This window comes from Paecilomyces variotii, assembly GCF_004022145.1.
Source record: "Paecilomyces variotii strain CBS 101075 chromosome Unknown C8Q69scaffold_15, whole genome shotgun sequence".
Classification (NCBI taxonomy): Eukaryota; Fungi; Ascomycota; class Eurotiomycetes; order Eurotiales; family Thermoascaceae; genus Paecilomyces; species Paecilomyces variotii.
Genome location: NW_021167154.1, coordinates 118,409 through 137,172, shown reverse-complemented (window position 1 = coordinate 137,172; position 18,764 = coordinate 118,409). Strand labels below are relative to the sequence as shown.

The 18,764-nt window shown below is 47.6% G+C and overlaps 6 protein-coding genes across 6 annotated transcripts; 2 read left to right on the top strand and 4 right to left on the bottom strand.

Moving 5' to 3' along the window:
- Nucleotides 1–1,073: 1,073 nt before the first annotated feature.
- On the bottom strand, nucleotides 1,074–2,135 carry C8Q69DRAFT_447990 (putative extracellular lipase; the record flags this gene model as incomplete). Its single annotated transcript, XM_028629256.1, has 4 exons — nucleotides 1,074–1,379; nucleotides 1,441–1,774; nucleotides 1,825–1,990; nucleotides 2,048–2,135. The coding sequence occupies 4 exons, from the start codon at nucleotides 2,133–2,135 to the stop codon at nucleotides 1,074–1,076; spliced, it is 894 nt and encodes a 297-aa protein (XP_028481551.1).
- Nucleotides 2,136–3,407: 1,272 nt separating this feature from the next.
- On the bottom strand, nucleotides 3,408–3,922 carry C8Q69DRAFT_110639 (hypothetical protein). The gene is made up of 2 exons (XM_028625112.1): nucleotides 3,880–3,922; nucleotides 3,408–3,830 (listed from the first exon to the last, which is right to left on the bottom strand). The coding sequence occupies exon 2, from the start codon at nucleotides 3,724–3,726 to the stop codon at nucleotides 3,448–3,450; it is 279 nt and encodes a 92-aa protein (XP_028481550.1). The 5' UTR covers nucleotides 3,727–3,830; nucleotides 3,880–3,922; the 3' UTR covers nucleotides 3,408–3,447.
- A 2,026-nt stretch (nucleotides 3,923–5,948) lies between these two features.
- On the top strand, nucleotides 5,949–9,377 carry C8Q69DRAFT_510426 (a-pheromone processing metallopeptidase Ste23; the record flags this gene model as incomplete). The annotated part of the gene is made up of 2 exons (XM_028633188.1): nucleotides 5,949–6,179; nucleotides 6,246–9,377. 2 exons carry the CDS (start codon nucleotides 5,949–5,951, stop codon nucleotides 9,375–9,377), a joined length of 3,363 nt encoding a protein of 1,120 aa, XP_028481549.1.
- Nucleotides 9,378–9,847: 470 nt separating this feature from the next.
- Nucleotides 9,848–10,967, top strand: C8Q69DRAFT_408426 (cleavage and polyadenylation specific factor 5; the record flags this gene model as incomplete). The annotated part of the gene is made up of 4 exons (XM_028628193.1): nucleotides 9,848–9,888; nucleotides 10,002–10,253; nucleotides 10,347–10,594; nucleotides 10,663–10,967. The coding sequence occupies 4 exons, from the start codon at nucleotides 9,848–9,850 to the stop codon at nucleotides 10,965–10,967; spliced, it is 846 nt and encodes a 281-aa protein (XP_028481548.1).
- A 275-nt stretch (nucleotides 10,968–11,242) lies between these two features.
- Nucleotides 11,243–12,736, bottom strand: C8Q69DRAFT_480578 (hypothetical protein). Its single transcript, XM_028631535.1, has 4 exons — nucleotides 12,189–12,736; nucleotides 11,981–12,112; nucleotides 11,625–11,926; nucleotides 11,243–11,543 (listed from the first exon to the last, which is right to left on the bottom strand). Exons 1-4 carry the CDS (start codon nucleotides 12,517–12,519, stop codon nucleotides 11,412–11,414), a joined length of 897 nt encoding a protein of 298 aa, XP_028481547.1. The 5' UTR covers nucleotides 12,520–12,736; the 3' UTR covers nucleotides 11,243–11,411.
- Nucleotides 12,737–12,784: 48 nt separating this feature from the next.
- Nucleotides 12,785–13,506, bottom strand: C8Q69DRAFT_480577 (hypothetical protein). Its single transcript, XM_028631534.1, has one exon. The coding sequence runs from the start codon at nucleotides 13,447–13,449 to the stop codon at nucleotides 12,928–12,930; it is 522 nt and encodes a 173-aa protein (XP_028481546.1). The 5' UTR covers nucleotides 13,450–13,506; the 3' UTR covers nucleotides 12,785–12,927.
- Nucleotides 13,507–18,764: the final 5,258 nt, after the last annotated feature.

The following is an 18,764-nucleotide window of genomic DNA, read 5'->3' as shown; positions in this document are numbered from 1 at the left end:
GCGGCTCGACAGAACGATCTCCGACGCAGGGAATTGATCTTTGAAATGATCATCTCAACAAGTGACAATTGCAGGTCAACAAGGCGTCAGCTGAGCTGCCAGCGCGCAGCGAGGAATGCTTGTGCACACCCAGGCGGGAGCTTAAGGCGATCTTCTGGCGGGACCGGATCGCAATTGTCGAATTCCGAGCTTCGCGCAACGCAGAAGCCAAAGAACAGTAATATTTGACTCCCAGAATGATTAAAGAACAAGAACGAGAAAAGAAGTATTAAAGAACGTGGCCCTTGGACAGCTCTCACATCCCTTCGAGCTCCGCAGGCCGCGTGGAGCGCAGAGTCAGCGTCAAGCTGCCGAACAGTCCGTACGGGCGCCCCTGGAATAAAAATACAGCCACCCCGCTGATCCGCTGGCGCGTGCTGGTCCGGTTCAACGCCAGACTTCATCGAGCAGCACTCACTGGTTAAAAGACCTTAACGAACCGACGAACAGCGGGGCGTCGTGCCACGGCGCAAGAGTGGTAGAGAAACGGCAGACGCCATGCGGGCCTCATGGACACTGGATATCCATTTCGATGGTTTCACCGCAGTGAAACAGCGTCATCGTCTGAAGACCACGGAGAAAAGAAATCCTTGGACCCTCAGCCACAACCTTAAAGCGACCCCTGAACCCTGATCCTGAAGAGATCTAAGTATCTAGCATGGCGATCCTTCAGGGAATAATTATGCGGAAGTCCTAGCTTGCGGTTAGGTGCAGTTGGAGGTTTCCATCTTGACTACGACAATGTAGTCAGGAATAATACCCAACACGTCTTGGAGAAAGAGGATTTGGGTGATGTTGGACACTTGTCTAGCTTCCCATTCGACAACGCTGGTGTTGCTATCATGACTCCTTGCATTAACAAACCCTCCGCGAATCTGATATGGGTCCATTGTCTATGATCCTACTAGTTTGCGATTTGCAAAATGGAACCGGAGCACCCCAGAACTAAACTCAATCACTTTCTCAGATATGTCTATCAAAAAGGTTAAAGTGTCGTATACACATCGCGGTCATCAACTACATCCTTTCATCGCTCAGTTACATGCCGATATAGCATTGAAGTACCATCTGTGAGCTTCAATGTCCAAACCAGTGGCCGTTCCATCATTACCTGCCTCGGAGTCGATACCTTGAATGACTTGAATATCGGATGCGGTTACTGGATCACCAGATGCGCTCGTGATCCAATACTCAGGACTGGGCTGGCTAAAACCTAACGACTTGGGTGGTAGCTTAGGAACAGGATCATCCGTGTGGGTAAGACGGTAGGTGGCATCGCTTTGCGACGTGATGTATTGGGCCAACGCTTCGTTTCCGACACGGGGGCATCCAAACGTATACTATGCGAGTTCTAATCAGTTCTCTGGTCTGTATGGATTTCATCTTATGGTAAGGACATACGAGGTCAAGGGTGTGTCCGGAATTTCTCAGAACAACGCCTCCAAGCGTAGCTAACGCTGCACCAAGACTGTGTCCGGTGATGACTAGCTTGTAACCCGAATATGTCGAGAGAGCCGAATCAATTTGGCTAGTCACGGAATCCGCGACGGATCCCCAAGCTTCCCAGAATCCCGAGTGGGCTTCGCAGCCGTCACAGAGGTCAACATCGGTCTTGACAAAGTCAATGTTGGCAATCCAGTTGTCAAAGGAAGAGCTGCCACGGAAGGACAGAACTATCAGCTCGTTCGTTTTATCCACGGCCAGAAAACCGGTCGTGTCGCCATAACCAGAAGTACTTTGTGAATGTCAATATCCGTGTCCAGTAATCGACAGAATGTCACCTACTCTGCAAATTCATCCAATGTCTCGGTGTCCGCCGCCTGTACAAGGGGGCAGTTTCCAGCCGAGCATGTCAACTTTGTGCCCGTTGAGTTGAAGTTCTCTGAACAATACGCTGCAGCGGCGTATTGTTCAAACAGGTTGAATTGGTCAAGGAGATCCGAAGAAACGTCTGTGAAAGTCGTCAGCCTGAAGGGAACATCTCATAATAAACATCTATTCAACATACCACGAGCGACCAAAGGCGCGGGTCTTCCAGCAACCAGGACGCTCAATGCGAGGGCAACACCGGCCCAGATAGATTGCAAGTTGTGCATCTTTCTTTGCGAATTACAGGCCTGCCTGCAGACAACTGGATCGCACTGACTGCAAAGACCGGTAGCACTAGAAGCTACTTATCCCTCCCCTCATGAAGTACAGATCCGCCCATCCTTATATCTCAGGGTACCCCTCTTGAAGTCGCCTTGGAGAATAGGGCCGGACGTAGTAGAAAGTGAAAGGTAACATCGCCGACAGTCTCTATTAGGCTGTTCTGCCCTGCAGATATATCATGCATAGCCCCCACCAATGTAAGAGTCCGATATACGAATCGGAGTTATCCTGCCCCTGTAAAACACCATCCACATTACTTGCAACAATGTGAGAGCGAGACGTCTGTGGTGGGAAGAATAGACCGATCGGCAGGTCGAATGGCCCCCTCAGCTAGCCCAGGTGGGCAGCGTGACATTCCTCGACAGCCACAAGACTTTAAATCCTTTCGCCCAGTTAGACACCTGCGCATTCTTCCGCCTAATGTACCAAGATATCGAAAGTGATATGCAGCGTCGAAGGACTGCACATTAGGAAAGTGACCTGTCGGATTAGCTACTTGGGCCTCGTGCGCTCTAACTTCTAAGTGAGTCGGTCTAGCGTGTCAGCAGAACTACATCGTGATGATACCTGAGATCCCTCGACGGTACAAGACACTTGATGGCTCTTCACATTCCGACGGATACCGGAGAGTTCTGGGCTCGTATATACGTGCAGCTAGACTAGCGTTTCGATACTACCTAGGTACCTAGGTAGGTACTTAGTTAGGCGATGCAGTGGCTGCTATTATATCCCCCGCTTACGAGTTAATATACATTTGATGGTTTATAATACATGACTCCAATACAGTCCCCATCCATATGTGATAGCTTATGGTTAGGAGTGACAGACATGAATGAGCAACAGGGAACACCCATGTATGTACCTAAACGGACTTCTTCATGGCTCCATCCAGTTCTCATGTTCGGGGAATAAGTACAGCCATCGCCCCGCCCCGCCCTGCCGTGTATATATTCCACAAATAGCTAGAACCTCCCATGGTTGAGCTAACATCGTGGACAGAAGATCATAGGGTGATTCTTTAATGGGCCAGGAATTAGGTACTACTCGGACAATAGAAAGTAGAGAAAAAGAACTTAATTATTCTAGCGCATAGGTTATCTTTAATGAAGGTCAGATAATAAAAATAGATAGCGCTTTTTAATACAGCTAATATAGATTAAATAATATAAAACAGTTTCTTATTTATAATAATTAAGCGGAGAGACTTCTAAAATATAGCCTGAGAGTTTTATTAAAGATAGAGCAAAGATAGGTAGACTATGATAAAACCCATGTACAAGCAATCCGGTGCTGCATCTCCTTGCTAGAAATGATATATCTAGAACCCGAGCGGTCAAAGTCATAAAAGAAACATGCTCCGTAAGCACGGTGAACAGTGGCAGTCATAGTAAGTTTGTTTTTCAAAGTCTCAGTTCCTCCGGGGCCGAGAAGACTTTTAAGCCATGAGTCAATTTTTCGGTCTTCCCAGAACAACTTGAGATAATCCCATAATGAAGAACCAGATTCGAACAAATAAGATCCGAGAAGCCACCCCATAGAGTAAGGGTAGATATGTGTATAATCACACAGCTGACTTTCAGACACATGTGTTAGACTGAAATTGAGAAGGCCTGCCTCGAACCAATCCTCTACCTAACCACCTATGGTTATCCATATTCCATTCGAGCCGGCAGCAATATTATCACGTACCTGCTTGTTCCGCTTCGCAATGATGTGGCAAATTTGAGGTTCACTCGATTGGCATGCCGAGAATATCGTTTCGTGATGTATTGATATATATCCGAGTTTCAACTTAGCCAAGTACAGTTATTCTGCTATTTGACCTATAGAGTCAAGTCAGCCTCGATATATGTATATAGAATACGCACGCATGTCTTTCTCACCAAGGATATGTTGCATGTGGTTTTTGTCTTCATATGCAATTTCTGAGGTAATGTTCCTTAACCAAGGGTACCTTGACCTCCCCAACGGTCAACCACGCGAAGAGCGCTACCTATGCTAAGCGCCCTTGCCCTTTTGCTAGCCTTATAGTCACCTAAGATAATTGGCTCGTTCATTGGCTATCTCCTGCAAGTCATCCAATCGGTTTTCGTGGCGGTCGTGAAAGCATCGGACCCTGGATAGAAAGGTCCCGAAAGGAGACACCTCCCACGTATATAGAAGATAAGGACTCGCGATAGGAGGATAAGCCACTGTGCGACGATAGGCGATAATCAAAGCATGAAAGTTTGCTGCGGCACTCTGGGCGACATCTAAGCACCATCCCCCAAACGCAAAAGCTCGGCCTATACTCAATGCCACTAAAACAGCCTTGAATCGCACCTCTGTTGTCATGATGGAGTTTAGCTTCCAGCACGATAACGGTACGTATCAAGGTGTCCAGGGGTTCAGGGGTGAGGAAAACGAAAACTCGCAGACGCTCATTTTGAAACTGAGCTATGAAAGTCCTAACATATGGAGGATAGTTGGGATAAAGGCATGTCATTAATCCGACCAGTTCTAGATTGAGCAATATATACCGCATATGCTTTGAATATATGAGTATCATAGATAGAATCTCCCTCAGTTTCAAAGTCTTTAGAATCATACAGCTCTGGTTTATAAGTCTCCATGAACTCTTGGAAGCAGATGCACGTTATTGGTATTGAGTTGAACATGCAAGAGTTCTAATTAATGCATTTTCGAGATCAGTCCAATTAGCAAGGCATTGATTTTCTAGACGAGATGCTTGAACTTTGATAAAGCGCTCTTTGCACCTGTCTGCGGCTGACTTTTCCGTTGGCATGATGGGGGTTAAGTATCAACGAGGACGAGAGTAAAAAGCCTTGCAAGTTCGCGGGGAAAGTCTCTGTTAACGCAGTTAATCTCATAGATCTGGTGATAATCTCCGGTGAATTTTGCCATCGTCCAAAGCGGATCGTTCTGCGAGTGATATTCAATGAGTGATACCTAGGTAGGTATTCAATATTAATGAAACCATAAGAACTATCTTCGTATCTCTGTTGGTTTCTCAAGCCAGAACTGAGCGTTGGTGTTTCAGAAACGCCGACCTCGATAACAAACGTTGGATAGTCATCCAGCCTGTTCCTTGAGCGAGACTTAGTATTAGGAGCTGACTTGCTTTGATTGATTCCAAGACTACCTAATCCTAAGGCATTATTATTTGATCCTTTCACTAGTTAGTTACAGCTTAGCTAACTAACTCAAGTAACTAACTATGATGCCCGGGGAAGCAGCGGCTTCACCGCCTAGATGCTTAGCAGCGCAGATCGCCACTGTCGACGTCTCTCCGCAAAGTGCTTTCGCCTCGCCCGAGGTACTTCATCCAGGGACGATCGCACGCCATTCTCCGTACCATCATCTTGTCTGGCCTCTCTGCTCATTCTTATTCCTTTCTCTGTATAGACTGTTACTTCTGTTTCGCTCCCTTTCTTCGCCCCCTTCCCCCCGCTGGTCGAAAGGATTGGCCAGACTGCCTCCGCATTGTCGTGGTTGTGATCTGGATGCCTCCAAGGTCCCTTCTACCTCCATACCGGTGTTCTGCTCGATTTCATTGTTACGCAGCCGGGTCCACGCTTCGCTTGCCCTTGCTTCGACAACGCGTCGGGCAGCCTTACTCTACTCTCCGTCAGTCGGCCTTGCAGCGTCCGGTTTCTCAGCGCTATCATCAGTCCTCTGCGCCTGCTGGCCTCTCTGCTCGTCCTTTCTCCTCCAAATCCCTTCTTCTTCTCTCGGTGAACTCTTCCGCGGGCTCTACGATGACCAAGGTGGAACGTGTGACGGATCAGCTGGAGAAGCCAGAGCTTGATGATCGCTCCTATCGGGTCATCCGCCTTGGGAACAAGCTCGAGGCGCTGTTGGTTCATGATCCCGACACAGATAAGGCCAGCGCGGCCGCAAATGTGAATGTGGGAAACTTCTCTGACGATGGCGATATGCCTGGAATGGCACATGCCGTGGAACATCTGCTGTTTATGGGCACGAAAAAGGTAAATCAGCGGAGCCTGCTGTTATGTCTCCAGAACCTGACTAGGTATTGACTACTCTTGTCATAGTACCCTAAGGAGAATGCCTACAATCAGTACCTGGCAGCCCACTCGGGATCGTCCAACGCCTACACGGCCGCAACGGAAACGAACTACTTCTTCGAAGTCGCCGCGACGTCAGAGTCAAGTGACGGCCATGGCAGCGGTCAGTCGACTCCAGCGGAAGTCACCAATGGCAACGTGAATGGGACATCTGGCAGTGCCGGCTCGTCCTCGACCGATTTAGTCCCTCCTCTGTATGGCGCGCTGGACCGCTTTGCTCAGTTCTTCGTCTCACCCCTGTTTCTAGAGTCGACTCTAGATCGAGAATTGAGAGCGGTAGACTCGGAGAACAAGAAGAACCTGCAGAGCGACATTTGGCGTCTAATGCAGTTGAACAAGTCCTTGTCGAACAAGGAGCACCCTTACCATCACTTCTCGACTGGTAACCTGCAGACGCTGAAGGAGGAACCGCAGAAACGCGGGATCGACGTTCGCAAAGAATTTATTGATTTCCACTCCAAGCACTATTCGGCTAACCGGATGAAGTTGGTCGTTCTGGGAAGGGAATCTCTGGACCAGTTGGAACAATGGGTAGCTGAGCTTTTTGCCGATGTGAAGAACAAAGAGCTCCCACAAAACCGTTGGGATCATGTCCAACCGTTTACGGAGGAGCATCTCTCCACTCAGATATTTGCGAAACCCGTGATGGATACGCGCTCGTTGGACATCTATTTCCCTTTCCTCGACGAGGAGAATCTGTACGAGTCCCAACCCAGCCGCTACATCAGCCATCTTATTGGTCATGAGGGACCAGGTAGTATTCTGGCTTACATCAAAGCCAAAGGATGGGCTAACGGCCTTTCGGCGGGAGCCATGCCAATCTGCCCTGGGTCTGCTTTCTTTACTATATCCGTTCGCCTGACTCAAGAGGGTCTGAAACAGTACCGTGAGGTCGTCAAGGTGATTTTCCAGTACATCGCCATGATCAAGGAAAGGACACCCGAACAATGGATCTTCGACGAGATGAAGAATTTGGCCGAGGTTGATTTCCGCTTCAAACAGAAGTCGCCTGCTAGCCGATTCACCAGTCGTTTGAGTAGCGTCATGCAGAAGCCATTGCCTCGGGAATGGTTGCTGAGCGGTTCGAGTCTGCTGAGGAAGTTCGACCCAGAAGCGATCACCAAGGCCATGTCCTACCTGCGGGCGGACAATTTCAGGCTCATGATCGTGGCCCAGGATTACCCAGGGGACTGGGATTCCAGGGAGAAGTGGTATGGAACGGAATATAAGGTTGAAAAGATCCCAGAGGACTTCTCGTCCGAGATCCATAAGGCGCTTGGCTCGTCTCCTCAGGAGAGGATATCTGATCTGCATATGCCACACAAGAACGAGTTCGTCCCCACGAGACTCTCAGTGGAGAAGAAAGAGGTTCCGGAGCCAGCAAAGACACCGAAACTGATTCGTCACGATAATCGTGCGCGTATTTGGTACAAGAAAGATGACCGTTTCTGGGTCCCTAAGGCCACAGTCCATGTGACACTGAGAAATCCCCTTGTGTGGGCCACTCCTGCAAACCATGTCAAGGCCAAGCTCTACTGCGAGCTTGTGAGAGATGCTCTAGTCGAGTACTCGTATGATGCGGAGCTTGCGGGGCTTGATTACCACCTGTCAGCTAGCATCTTTGGCCTGGATGTCTCTGTGGGTGGCTATAATGATAAGATGGCTGTGCTGCTAGAGAAAGTTCTCACTAGTATGCGTGACCTGGTCGTGAATCCTGATCGCTTCAAGATCATCAAGGAACGGCTGACGCGGGGCTACCGCAATGCGGAATACCAACAGCCATTTTATCAGGTCGGTGATTCCACCAGATATCTAACCTCAGAGAAGACCTGGATAAACGAGCAGTATGCGGCGGAACTAGAGGACATCGAGGCAGATGATGTCGCTAGTTTCTTTCCTCAAATTCTCAGACAAACCCACATTGAGGTTCTGGCTCATGGAAACCTTTACAAGGAGGATGCTCTGAAGATGACGGACCTGGTGGAGACGATCCTCGCAGGTCGCCCACTGCCGCAATCTCAGTGGCATGTCCGCCGGAACATAATCTTTCCTCCTGGAAGCAACTATATCTACGAGAAGACCTTGAAGGACCCAGCCAATGTTAACAACTGTATCGAGTACTACTTGTTTCTGGGCAGTCTTGTTGACAGTGTTCTGAGGGCCAAGCTGTTACTATTTGCTCAGATGACAGATGAGCCGGCATTCGACCAGCTTCGCAGCAAGGAGCAGCTAGGATATGTTGTCTGGAGTGGTGCGCGTTACTCCGCCACGACTCTAGGATACCGGGTGATCATCCAGAGTGAACGCACTGCCGCGTACTTGGAGTCTCGCATTGATGCTTTCTTGAGTCGGTTCGCCGACACTCTGGAGAACATGACCGAGGATGAGTTCGAGGGTCACAAGCGCAGCATTATAAACAAGCGACTGGAAAAGTTGAAGAATCTTGCATCTGAGACCAACCGGTATTGGTCGCATATCGGATCCGAGTACTTCGATTTCTTGCAGAACGAGGTTGATGCTGCACGCGTCAGGGGTCTTTCTAAGCAAGAGATGGTCGAATTCTACCGCCAATATATTGATCCTCAATCTCCTACCAGAGCTAAAGTCTCGATTCATCTTAACGCCCAGGCCGGCGAAGCGGCCAAGAATGCGGATCCTCAGGAGCTGAAATCCAAGTTTATCTCTCTCCTGGGTGCACAACTGGAGGCAGCAGGGTTCACGGCTGATCCTGAGAAGCTGCAGGCTGCCTTTGCAGAAATTGACTTGTCTGCTGGCAATGAGGCACAGATCCTTTCCACAGTTAAATCTTTCCTCACGTCTGAGCTGCAGCTTCCCGAGGAAAAGGCGCTCCCTGTTATTTCACAAGCGCAACAGCTTCTGGGTGTTCAGCTGATGCAGTCAGGTACCAACAGATCGCCCAATGGAGACAAGAAGTCTTCAGCAGAGCAGGGTGCTAAGACCAGTGTCAATGGGGACCTGCCCCGGGGACCAACATACATCACCAACGTTCCTGAGTTCAAGGCGCGTCTTGCAGTTAGCGCTGGACCCAGTCCTGTCGTTGACCTCACTGAGTTTGAGGATTTTGAACCCAAGCTTTAAAGAGTATTTGAAGCCTGAATCCACGATCATGGCCGGCATTGGGCGTGTCGAGACCACTTTCGGTTTACAATGTTGTTGCTGGTCTATTGGAGACATCTAGAGTGCTTGGTGTAGACTCACGATACGATAGAATCTTGTAACGCTACCTATACAGCATTAAAAAAAAAAAGCAAATTTTATTATGATCTTTCCACGATGGCCTCCGTTTTCCATCCAAAACTACCAGTCTGAAGAATTGCGCTTTGTATAATAAGCCGTAAAGTGAACTTCAATCTTGGCGCGGTGGAACGTTTTCGCGGAGTTCGCTCTGTTCTCTCTCCACCGCCCAGCTTCGCCGCCTTGCGGTTGCGACAGAGAGAGCTTCCGACTCCAGCTGGCCAATTCCTTCAACCGCCATCTTAAGAGGCCCATATCTGTTGTGGAATTGAAACCAGGCCGTCTTTTAGAGACCTAACAGATTTTCGTTCAAGATGTCGACGATCACTGCCACTGCGCTGCAGAGCTCACGACCGTACGTTCTCCGCACTGCCCACCAGCTGCCTATGAACGGCTGCGCTGCGTTCCCCCTCTACCAAGTGTATAGAGAGACCATGAAAGTTGACATTATTTTCATAATCGCTGTAGCCCTATCATCCCCAAGAGCTTCTGTGCGAAGCAGCCGGAAACGATCCGTCTATACCCCCTGTCGAACTACACGTTCGGAACGAAGGAGACACAGCCAGAGGAAGATCCGTCAGTTCTTGCGCGTCTAAAGCGTCTAGAGGAACATTATGACAAATATGGAATGCGGAGGACGTGTGAGGGTGTCCTTGTGTGTCACGAACATAACCACCCCCACGTCTTAATGCTGCAGATTGCGAATGCGTTCTTCAAGCTGTATGTTACCTACCGGGTGGACTCTCGAGCACGCCCATTGTCCTGCACACGCGGGCCATACCTGGAAGATGGACTGCTAACGACGATTTCAAGGCCCGGAGACTACCTTCACCACGACGATGATGAAGTTGAAGGCTTCAAGTCACGACTAAACGAGCGCCTAGCTCCTGTTGGCTCGCAGTTCTCCGGAGAAGGCGTCAACGAAGAGTGGGAGATTGGGGACACACTGGCACAGTGGTGGCGGCCAAATTTTGAGACTTTCATGTATCCTTTCTTACCCGGCCATGTGACAAGACCGAAGGAGTGCAAGAAGCTTTACTTTATCCAACTACCGAAGAAGAGTGAGTCCCTCTAGGCTATGCTTGAGATTGTTTTATGCGGATGAGACTGACGCTGTATGTTCTTCCAGAGGTACTCTCCGTGCCCAAGAACATGAAGCTTCTTGCGGTTCCTCTATTCGAGCTGTACGATAATACCGCTCGTTATGGTCCCCAGCTTTCCGCCATACCTCACCTCCTTTCCCGGTACAACTTTGAGTTCGTGGACGAGAACGACAACGTCGTTGCTGTGACTCCGGGAACTCCTCTTCCGGAGGGTCTTGAAATCCCCCGGACCAAGGTCCTCGCTGGAGGTGATGGACCGAGCGATGGACAGGATACTGGCATGGAGGATTACACTGGAAGCGGGGAGAATGGCGGCCAGGGTGCCCAGTGAGTGTTACAGTGAGAAGAAGCGTTTCCAAGGAAGATAATAGGGTGATTTCAATCGGGCCATCATGGCGTGGGTCTCATATCTTGGTAAGCTTTTCACCATGAGGCATCCTACTGCCCAGGAGGCGAGAGCGTGGTCTGTCCGATGCATCCAAGTTTGAAGGGCGTCGTAACTTATCCGACGCAGGCGTTTAAAAGGAGCGAAATACCGTATAAGTACTTTCTATCTGTCTATGTAGGTTATATCTAGATTTGCGACAATGAAAAACCGTTTCTCAATTGCTGCTTTGATACTCGGTGATATATGTACGGTTGTAAGTCCTTTCAATACAACTTGATGGGACGTGATGCGTCTTCGATCTGATACTCACTTATCGCTCCAGTCTTGCTAAGCTGCTGCTCATATCTCTTACCGCGAAGCCAAAGCACCGTCACATAGAAGTCGTGGCTAGTTCCCTTTCATCAACTCCTGGACCTCCGGCTTCTGCGATTCCTTAGCAAAGTCCGGCCGAAGAAGTTCAAATGCATCCGTGACACGACCGTAACTGATCCCACCAAGGCGGGAAACTGGTCGAAGGACCTAGAGAGGTATAAATTAGCATCATCCAACCCACCACAGCTAACTGGCATCCAACAAGAACCAAGACAATAAACGACGTACATTCGGATCAATCCCATTCCTCTCCTCGTTGATCGCATCCTCCCTAACCCAGAAATTGACACCCTCCAAGATCGCCATCGCACCGCTAACCGTGCCCGGCTTCGCCTTACTTTGCCACTCTTTCACTTCAACCAACGTGCACTCTGCAGAGAACACGGCTTCTTTTACACGAGCTGGTTTGACCACCTTGGTCGGAGCCGGGTGCAGGCCGACGAGAGACCATTCGGAGACGCCATAGGGACTGTTGATCGAGCAGGCGTTCGCGGCTTCGACGAAATGTTCTGATATGACATTTACAGTGCCTATACAGCAGATGGTCAATGAAGTTTATTCGAGAGGATATGAGTTGGACATACACTCTTTTGTCTCGATTATATTGGCCAATGTATCTTTTGGTTCTTTGGGACTTGCCAGGAAACCAACGACGAAGATCGGCGGGTCGAAATTCACCATTTGGAAAAAGCTGAATGGTGCTAGATTGGGTACTCCTATTATATCAAGGGGTAATCATGAATATGGTATTCCATTTTTATCAATATCATGGGAATATATACATATACATACCGTCCTTCCCAACCGTACTCAAAAACCCAATCGGTCTAGGAACGATCGCCGAAATCATCAACTTATAATTGAAAACTGCCGGTCTCCCGTCCTCGTACGGGTCGATCGAGACATGTTCCTTGGCCAGGGACTCGCCATTATCATTACCACCCTGACCTAACTTCCAATTCGGATCGCGGGTTTTCGTGTACAGTGGTTGCTTGCTCCCATCTTCGGTGATTCTTTCTCGCCAGTCAGGCCGCGAGGCTTCAACTCCCTTGAAGTCAGGATGTGGGTTCCGTTTGACGGATTGTTCGAACTTGTGTTCGCGTTCGTGAGATGTGGTGGACATTGTGCAATTATTATATCCAGTGTTTGTAGAAGAGTTGAGAGCGGGGTGGTGGGGGAAATGTTCTGTTCAAATGTAAAGCCAATGCGCCGGGCTCAATCTTTTACCGGTCCTCAAAACATTTCCGGATGAAGCCTGGGTCCTGATTTGCATTCCTTGATTACAGCATGGCATACTTGATAATTCAGAAAAATAATCTAATCGACTTCTTTTCTTCAGGGCGTCTATCTGACCTCGGAGCATCCCTAGGTAGTCTGATCTTCCTGTTCCGCATGATCCGCGTCCATTTTACTCGAGTATCTAGACTCGGGAAATCCATAGGTACAGTACACTTGCATTGAGACAATATAGCGAGGTAAATTCTTGATTTATGTCACAAAATACTCGACACCACACGTCCGATCAGATTCGCTATCGTTGTGCGGTCATCTCAAACCTCATCATCTGGTAATCTTTCAAGTCAAAATCTCCTTCCTTCAGCAACGCTTCATCACCGCACCAGACGAACGTGCTACCTAGGACCTGTGATTGGCCATTATTGAAATGAATCATACATCTCTTCCGAGCGTATAAATCTCCCTCGTATCCAATCAAACGTTCAAGCTCTGTCATCGACTGGACCCAATATGCCATCCCATGCACTTCATCTCCCGATTCCAACAGTGCTGGAAATTGCCCCCAGAGCTTACAGTGATAGCCCACAATTTTTGCTGGACGGAGCTCTGGCCAACTGGAAAGTTGAAGAACATCCCTGAGCGTAGATGTATCCATTAGAGTTCCATAAAGGAAGTAATATTGCTCGGTGAATCCATCGCTATCAGCTGCAGCGCTAGAAGACGCGAGGTTGCATCTTGTAATTTGTGCTTGTTTATGTCGATTTGGAGTCCTCTCGTCTCTAGGGTCCATCTCGTATGTAGTCGTATTCGTTGTCATGGTCTCGAGCGCGGTAGATGATCTATGGTTAATCGTTAATAGGCATAGGAAATGCAGTTGCTGGAATTAGCAGATGGAAAAGATACCTTCCAAGATCGATTATTCTAGCGTCCTCCGCAGATAATAAGTAGCCGAAATTTGTCCAGAGCTAAGTGCGACGTTGATAGAAGATAGAGTATGAAGTGCATGCTGTGATCTCATGTATTCTGCTAATGACTCTGCTTGTTTCGTCATCATCCGGGATTTTAGGTGTCGAGTTGTAATGGGAAATATTTGTTAGGGACGAACTTGGACGCTGCGTTTGGGACCATATCTTCGGGAAAATATTCTCTGGATTGTTGAGAAATGGGTTCCATTGAAATTCATTGCCTAACTACTACGTCTAGGGCCGGCGAGGACAGAGATAAGTACTGCTTCCGCTGTCTGAACGAGCGTTTCCCACGTGAATAAGCTAGTGATTGATTGCTTTTCTTATCTACGTCGAGATTTGACATATGCTTATGATTATCACTTGTAGGAAATACCCGTAAATAGCGTTCGAACCATATCCTTCAACATCGCTAAACTTATTGGCGTATTAACTTCATTGACTGACTGTGATTATCTCGCCAGGCAGCAACAAAAGTCTATTCCTATCACTAAACATCTTCACTGTGGACAGATTCAGTTTGATTATTCAAGGACGTTTGGCATCGGCCAAAGGTACCACTCGCAAGATTCACTGCACAACCATTGATATAAGGTGAATGGGGCCCTATGTATGTATTCCCCGCCCACATTTGAGGTCTCTTTGGTGAAATAAGTCTCCAGTCTTAAATCTGCAAGTTGACTCTTCGAAACTTCTCTCGAGACAACGATCTTCAACTATCATCGAACATGAGGTTGGGATTCAAATTTGATATTGGATCATATCGGAACTGCATACCACTCGACCAAAGAGAACTTTTAGTTAGTCTTTCCGGGTCTAAAGATTAGAAGTCTTCTTAACGGTCAGACCCGGACAACAGTTTTTAAAATCTCGAATAATTCGCCGATTATATTGTCTGCAGTTATAATCAAGCTCTAGGTCGTGGCCATAGAAAGATACATGAAGATATTGATAGTTTTTATGGGGGGGCCCTTTTATATCGCATTGCACATATGTGGCATTGACGCACATGTCTTCACGCAGAACTTGATCACTATAAAATAGAGATGCCGATACAGTCATTTTGCACTAAAATTTACTCTCATCACATTTTGATCTGTTCGTACTATATAATTTCAGCTGACTCTAACCTGCAGAGTCTCTGCCGAAATGTCCACCTGTTCGACATCCCGACTTTAGACAGGTACATTCAACAAGCTATCGGACGAGTCTGGAGACTAGGTCAGACTCATATCGTTAAAGTCTATGACTACTATCTGGATCACTCTTTTAACACTCGCCAGCTATCTTTGAATCTTAACAAATTGATTCCGAGTTTAGTGACAGAGTTGAACAACGGTATTATTGCTGTAGAGTAGCCCGCCATATTCTTATTAGGGTGGATCCTGTGGTTCTTTTTATCGATTGCCTCGTATCAATATATGACTCTCCTTGGAATCAATTTTACTTATCCACGTTGGGGTATAGCGGAGATTTCTCGCACAACAAACGAAATCAGAGTCAACGACACTATATATCTGCAGGCATCGTTTGGATACCCTCCACTTTCTAGTATCAATCTATTCAAATTCGCCGTATCGAACAATCAGATGTGGCTTGGGAGGAAATAACCTATCTTTGTCAGAATTTCACCTCTTGAAATGCTCATCTTCTATAAAACCACTTCGAATTGTGAGCTCCATCCTAGTCTTTAGGGCCCCAGAATGGAGAGAAGATATCAGGCGACTCTTCGGTATCATTAAGGAGGTCTGTTATATACGCCTTTCGAACCCCTGTCCTATGTGGCCTCTAGGTGATTACCCGGCACGCTCAAATCTCTTTGCCGGAGTTTAATCTATTTCGAGAATGGATTTCAAGTCCTAGTACCGCAGCATCATCGCACAAACTACCTTGTGGCAAGCAACTACCACGACAATCCTAAACTCAGTCGAAAGAGTCTGGGAGCATTTGTACATCTTATTGATCAATGCAAGGCGCCAGCTGGAGAAATACATTTCGCCTGGAACTTTCTGAATCTGTGAGTTTAGCTGCGTTAGCGGAAACTTCGCCGTCGACTGGATCCATGTCGAGTACCGCCGTCCCAACTTACTCGCAAAGCTCAACGATGAGCAGTATGTGGACGTTTTTGATGTGGGAAGGCTCTAAAAGGAGCCATTGGATGGTTTCTCGAACCTTCTCACAGTGAGCAAACCCGTGCGGGTGCTAGAAATCGCTCGTGCCGCAATGTTCTCGCCCAACTGGGTACGCTATACGAGGATGAAGGACTTATCCAAGGTAGAGCCTAGGTACAAAATATAGTGGCCGAAGTCATAGGAGAAATCCCTCGAGAGATCAAGGGTTCCGAAATGGTTTTTAGTCTGCATCATAACCTACTAATGTACCCCAAGTTACTCAACAACCTGGAACCGCCCCCCACAGAAGATAGCACCTCGTCCTTCCTTATTGTGGCGGGAACATCTCTCGCAAGCGCAGATCTGGAGAGATTCATTTGCACACTGAGTGATACTATGCATGCGGGAGGCCGCGAATGCCTTGTTGTTTGGATCAATTATGATCCGCCTCCGTCCAATATGCAGATCCATTGGGATGTTACTATCCAAGGCGACTGTGAAGCTATAGCTCAACTTGTAATTGATGAACTATGGCCCGTATCAATTCCTAGGCTCACGAGTGATTAGTTTTTATTTCTTGCTGATAACCCTCTGGGCCAGCTCCATATCAATTAGTTTCTTTTATTTGCAAAGTCTTTAGACTTGAATTTCTGCTATGAATTGATCCTAAACAAACAGGATTACATGTATTTAAATACTTGAACTTTGCTATATTTTATGGCGAGGAGGAAGAGGAAAGTGATGACGACCCCCAGGATTTCCTATGAGTCCTGAACATAACAAGAAACTGTTTCAGACCCATCTGAATACAATTTCCCGTCCTGGACAAGACGCTAAACTGTATCTATCCAAGGGAGAGCCAGCCACTATATCAAGAAACTTCTATCAAGACGCAAGCAGATCCAGATCTTCAAGGCTTCTTTCTTACTTCACAAGCAGATCTTTAAAACTCGAACTCTGGTAGGTTCTTGATGTCTTATCCTTGTGTCTCTGGCGTTTTTCTTCGTGATATCTTGTCCTGGTATCTCCGTGCTTTATTTATATCTCCCCTGCTAACAAGACCCAGCAATATGGGGGATATAGCAGATCCCCTTGCCAATCCTGCTTGGCTTAACAAAGTTAAGATTAATAAGAGCACCACGGGGTCTAAGAGGCATCACGCGCCAGAGCCAGCCTCGACTGCTACGATTTAAAAGACAAGATTTCTAGAAGCCAAAGTACGCGAATATTTTTATTTTACAGCGATTATGGACGTTGTACCTTTATCCCCCTTTTGGGGACTAGGTATCGAAGCAAACTGCCCTCTAAACAAAGCCCATGTCCAAACGCTCGCTGAGACATTCAGGGTCAAAGGGATCAGGCGTTACGATGTTAAGACCCGGCTTAGAATCTCAATCCCTCGGGAGAGGATTGAGTTGATCTTTGAGGAGATAAAAGCAGCAGACCCTTCCTTTGTCAGTATGATAAAGAATTTTGCGGCAACCTCATTCGCTGACTATGTTGTTTTTCCCAATGACATACTTATGGAACGGAATATCGATACCGTACCCCCGAATCTGGCACACCCAAGACCTTTCCCCACAGATTGACGTATTACCCGTTCTTTTGACCCAGAGCTCTATAGTTACCTTACCACTGGGTAGAGTCAGTTAATCTGAGCGTCGATTGGAATGTTAGTGCTGATCTAAAGAGACGCACTTTGCAATTAATTGCTCTACCACTACCGATACCTCCACGGTGACAACCTCGATACGTTGCCGGCAACCGACCTGATTTATCATCGGGTTCAACTTGCCAAAGATGCGAAGCCTCACTCAGTGAAAAGCCAGAAGCGTCGACAGTTTGGAGAACACTTGTCACATCCAGTTTCGATCGAGCTCATGACCCGGGATTTGTCTCATACCCGTTGATCTCGAGTATTTCATAGACTTTGAAGAGAGGTTCACCAGCAACATTATCCCTCGGCAGATACCCACAAGCGAAATGTACGCCGAACATATGATCGAACAGAAAAAGATATCAGAAAATACAACTAGTACATGTGGCCATATAGCCAAGAATTGGAAGAACTTCAACCATCTTGTCAATCATTTGAACTATTCTGTCCAAACTCGGACTATAACCGGAGTATCTTACCGAATCTGCTATTACTCTCTCAAAAGCTGCGCCTATACTATCTTTTCTCACTGTTCAAGAGAGGCTTCGAATACTACTTCAAGGATAGACCTAAGATTTGGCTCCGCATAAGAACTACACAGCTATCTGGCAGGTATGTATAATATCTTCTTCGAACGAACAAGGTGGCTAAAGGACAGTTGCCTTAGGCATAATAGGCACAAATGCATTGTTTCAGGAATATATGACCTACAATCATATCTAAAAGACCTCGCCAGAAGGGGAAGGAGAAGAGACCGAATGCACATATATCATTCCATTCGCCATGGGCCATTTTGAAATAGACGCAAAAGCTCGAGAACTCCAGGGAATATCGGCCACGACTCTCGCAAGGCTGGACCCATGGCGCATACGATCATGACTCACGTCCTACGCTGGACCAATCCGACCTTCAAACTGCCATCGACAAAAAGTCTCAATGCTGCTACGTGGGAGTGGGATGATGTCCTCGCTGAAGAGGCCATGCCTCACCGTCGCGTGGGTAGCCATGCGTTGGTATTTTCCGAGATTTACTAATCCTAACCATTGTTTCTCTTAGGAAAACATCAATGAGTGTCGAAATGCTATATACATACTGCGTCCTTCCATTTGGGCTCACGAATGGCCCGGCTACCTTCCAGCGCTACGTGAACGACCTCTTCTTTGACCTGCTCGACGACTATGTCAGCGTTTACCTTGACGACATCCTCATATACTCCGACAACGAAGAAGAGCACCAGGTGAAGGAAGTATTGTCCCGCCTGCGGAAGGCCGAACTCCAGGCAGACATTAAGAAAATGCGAATTCCACGTTACCCAGACTTGATACTTTAGTTTCATCATTGGCACCAACGGCATTATTGAAAGTAGACCCACGAAAGATCGCTGTCATACGAGATTGGG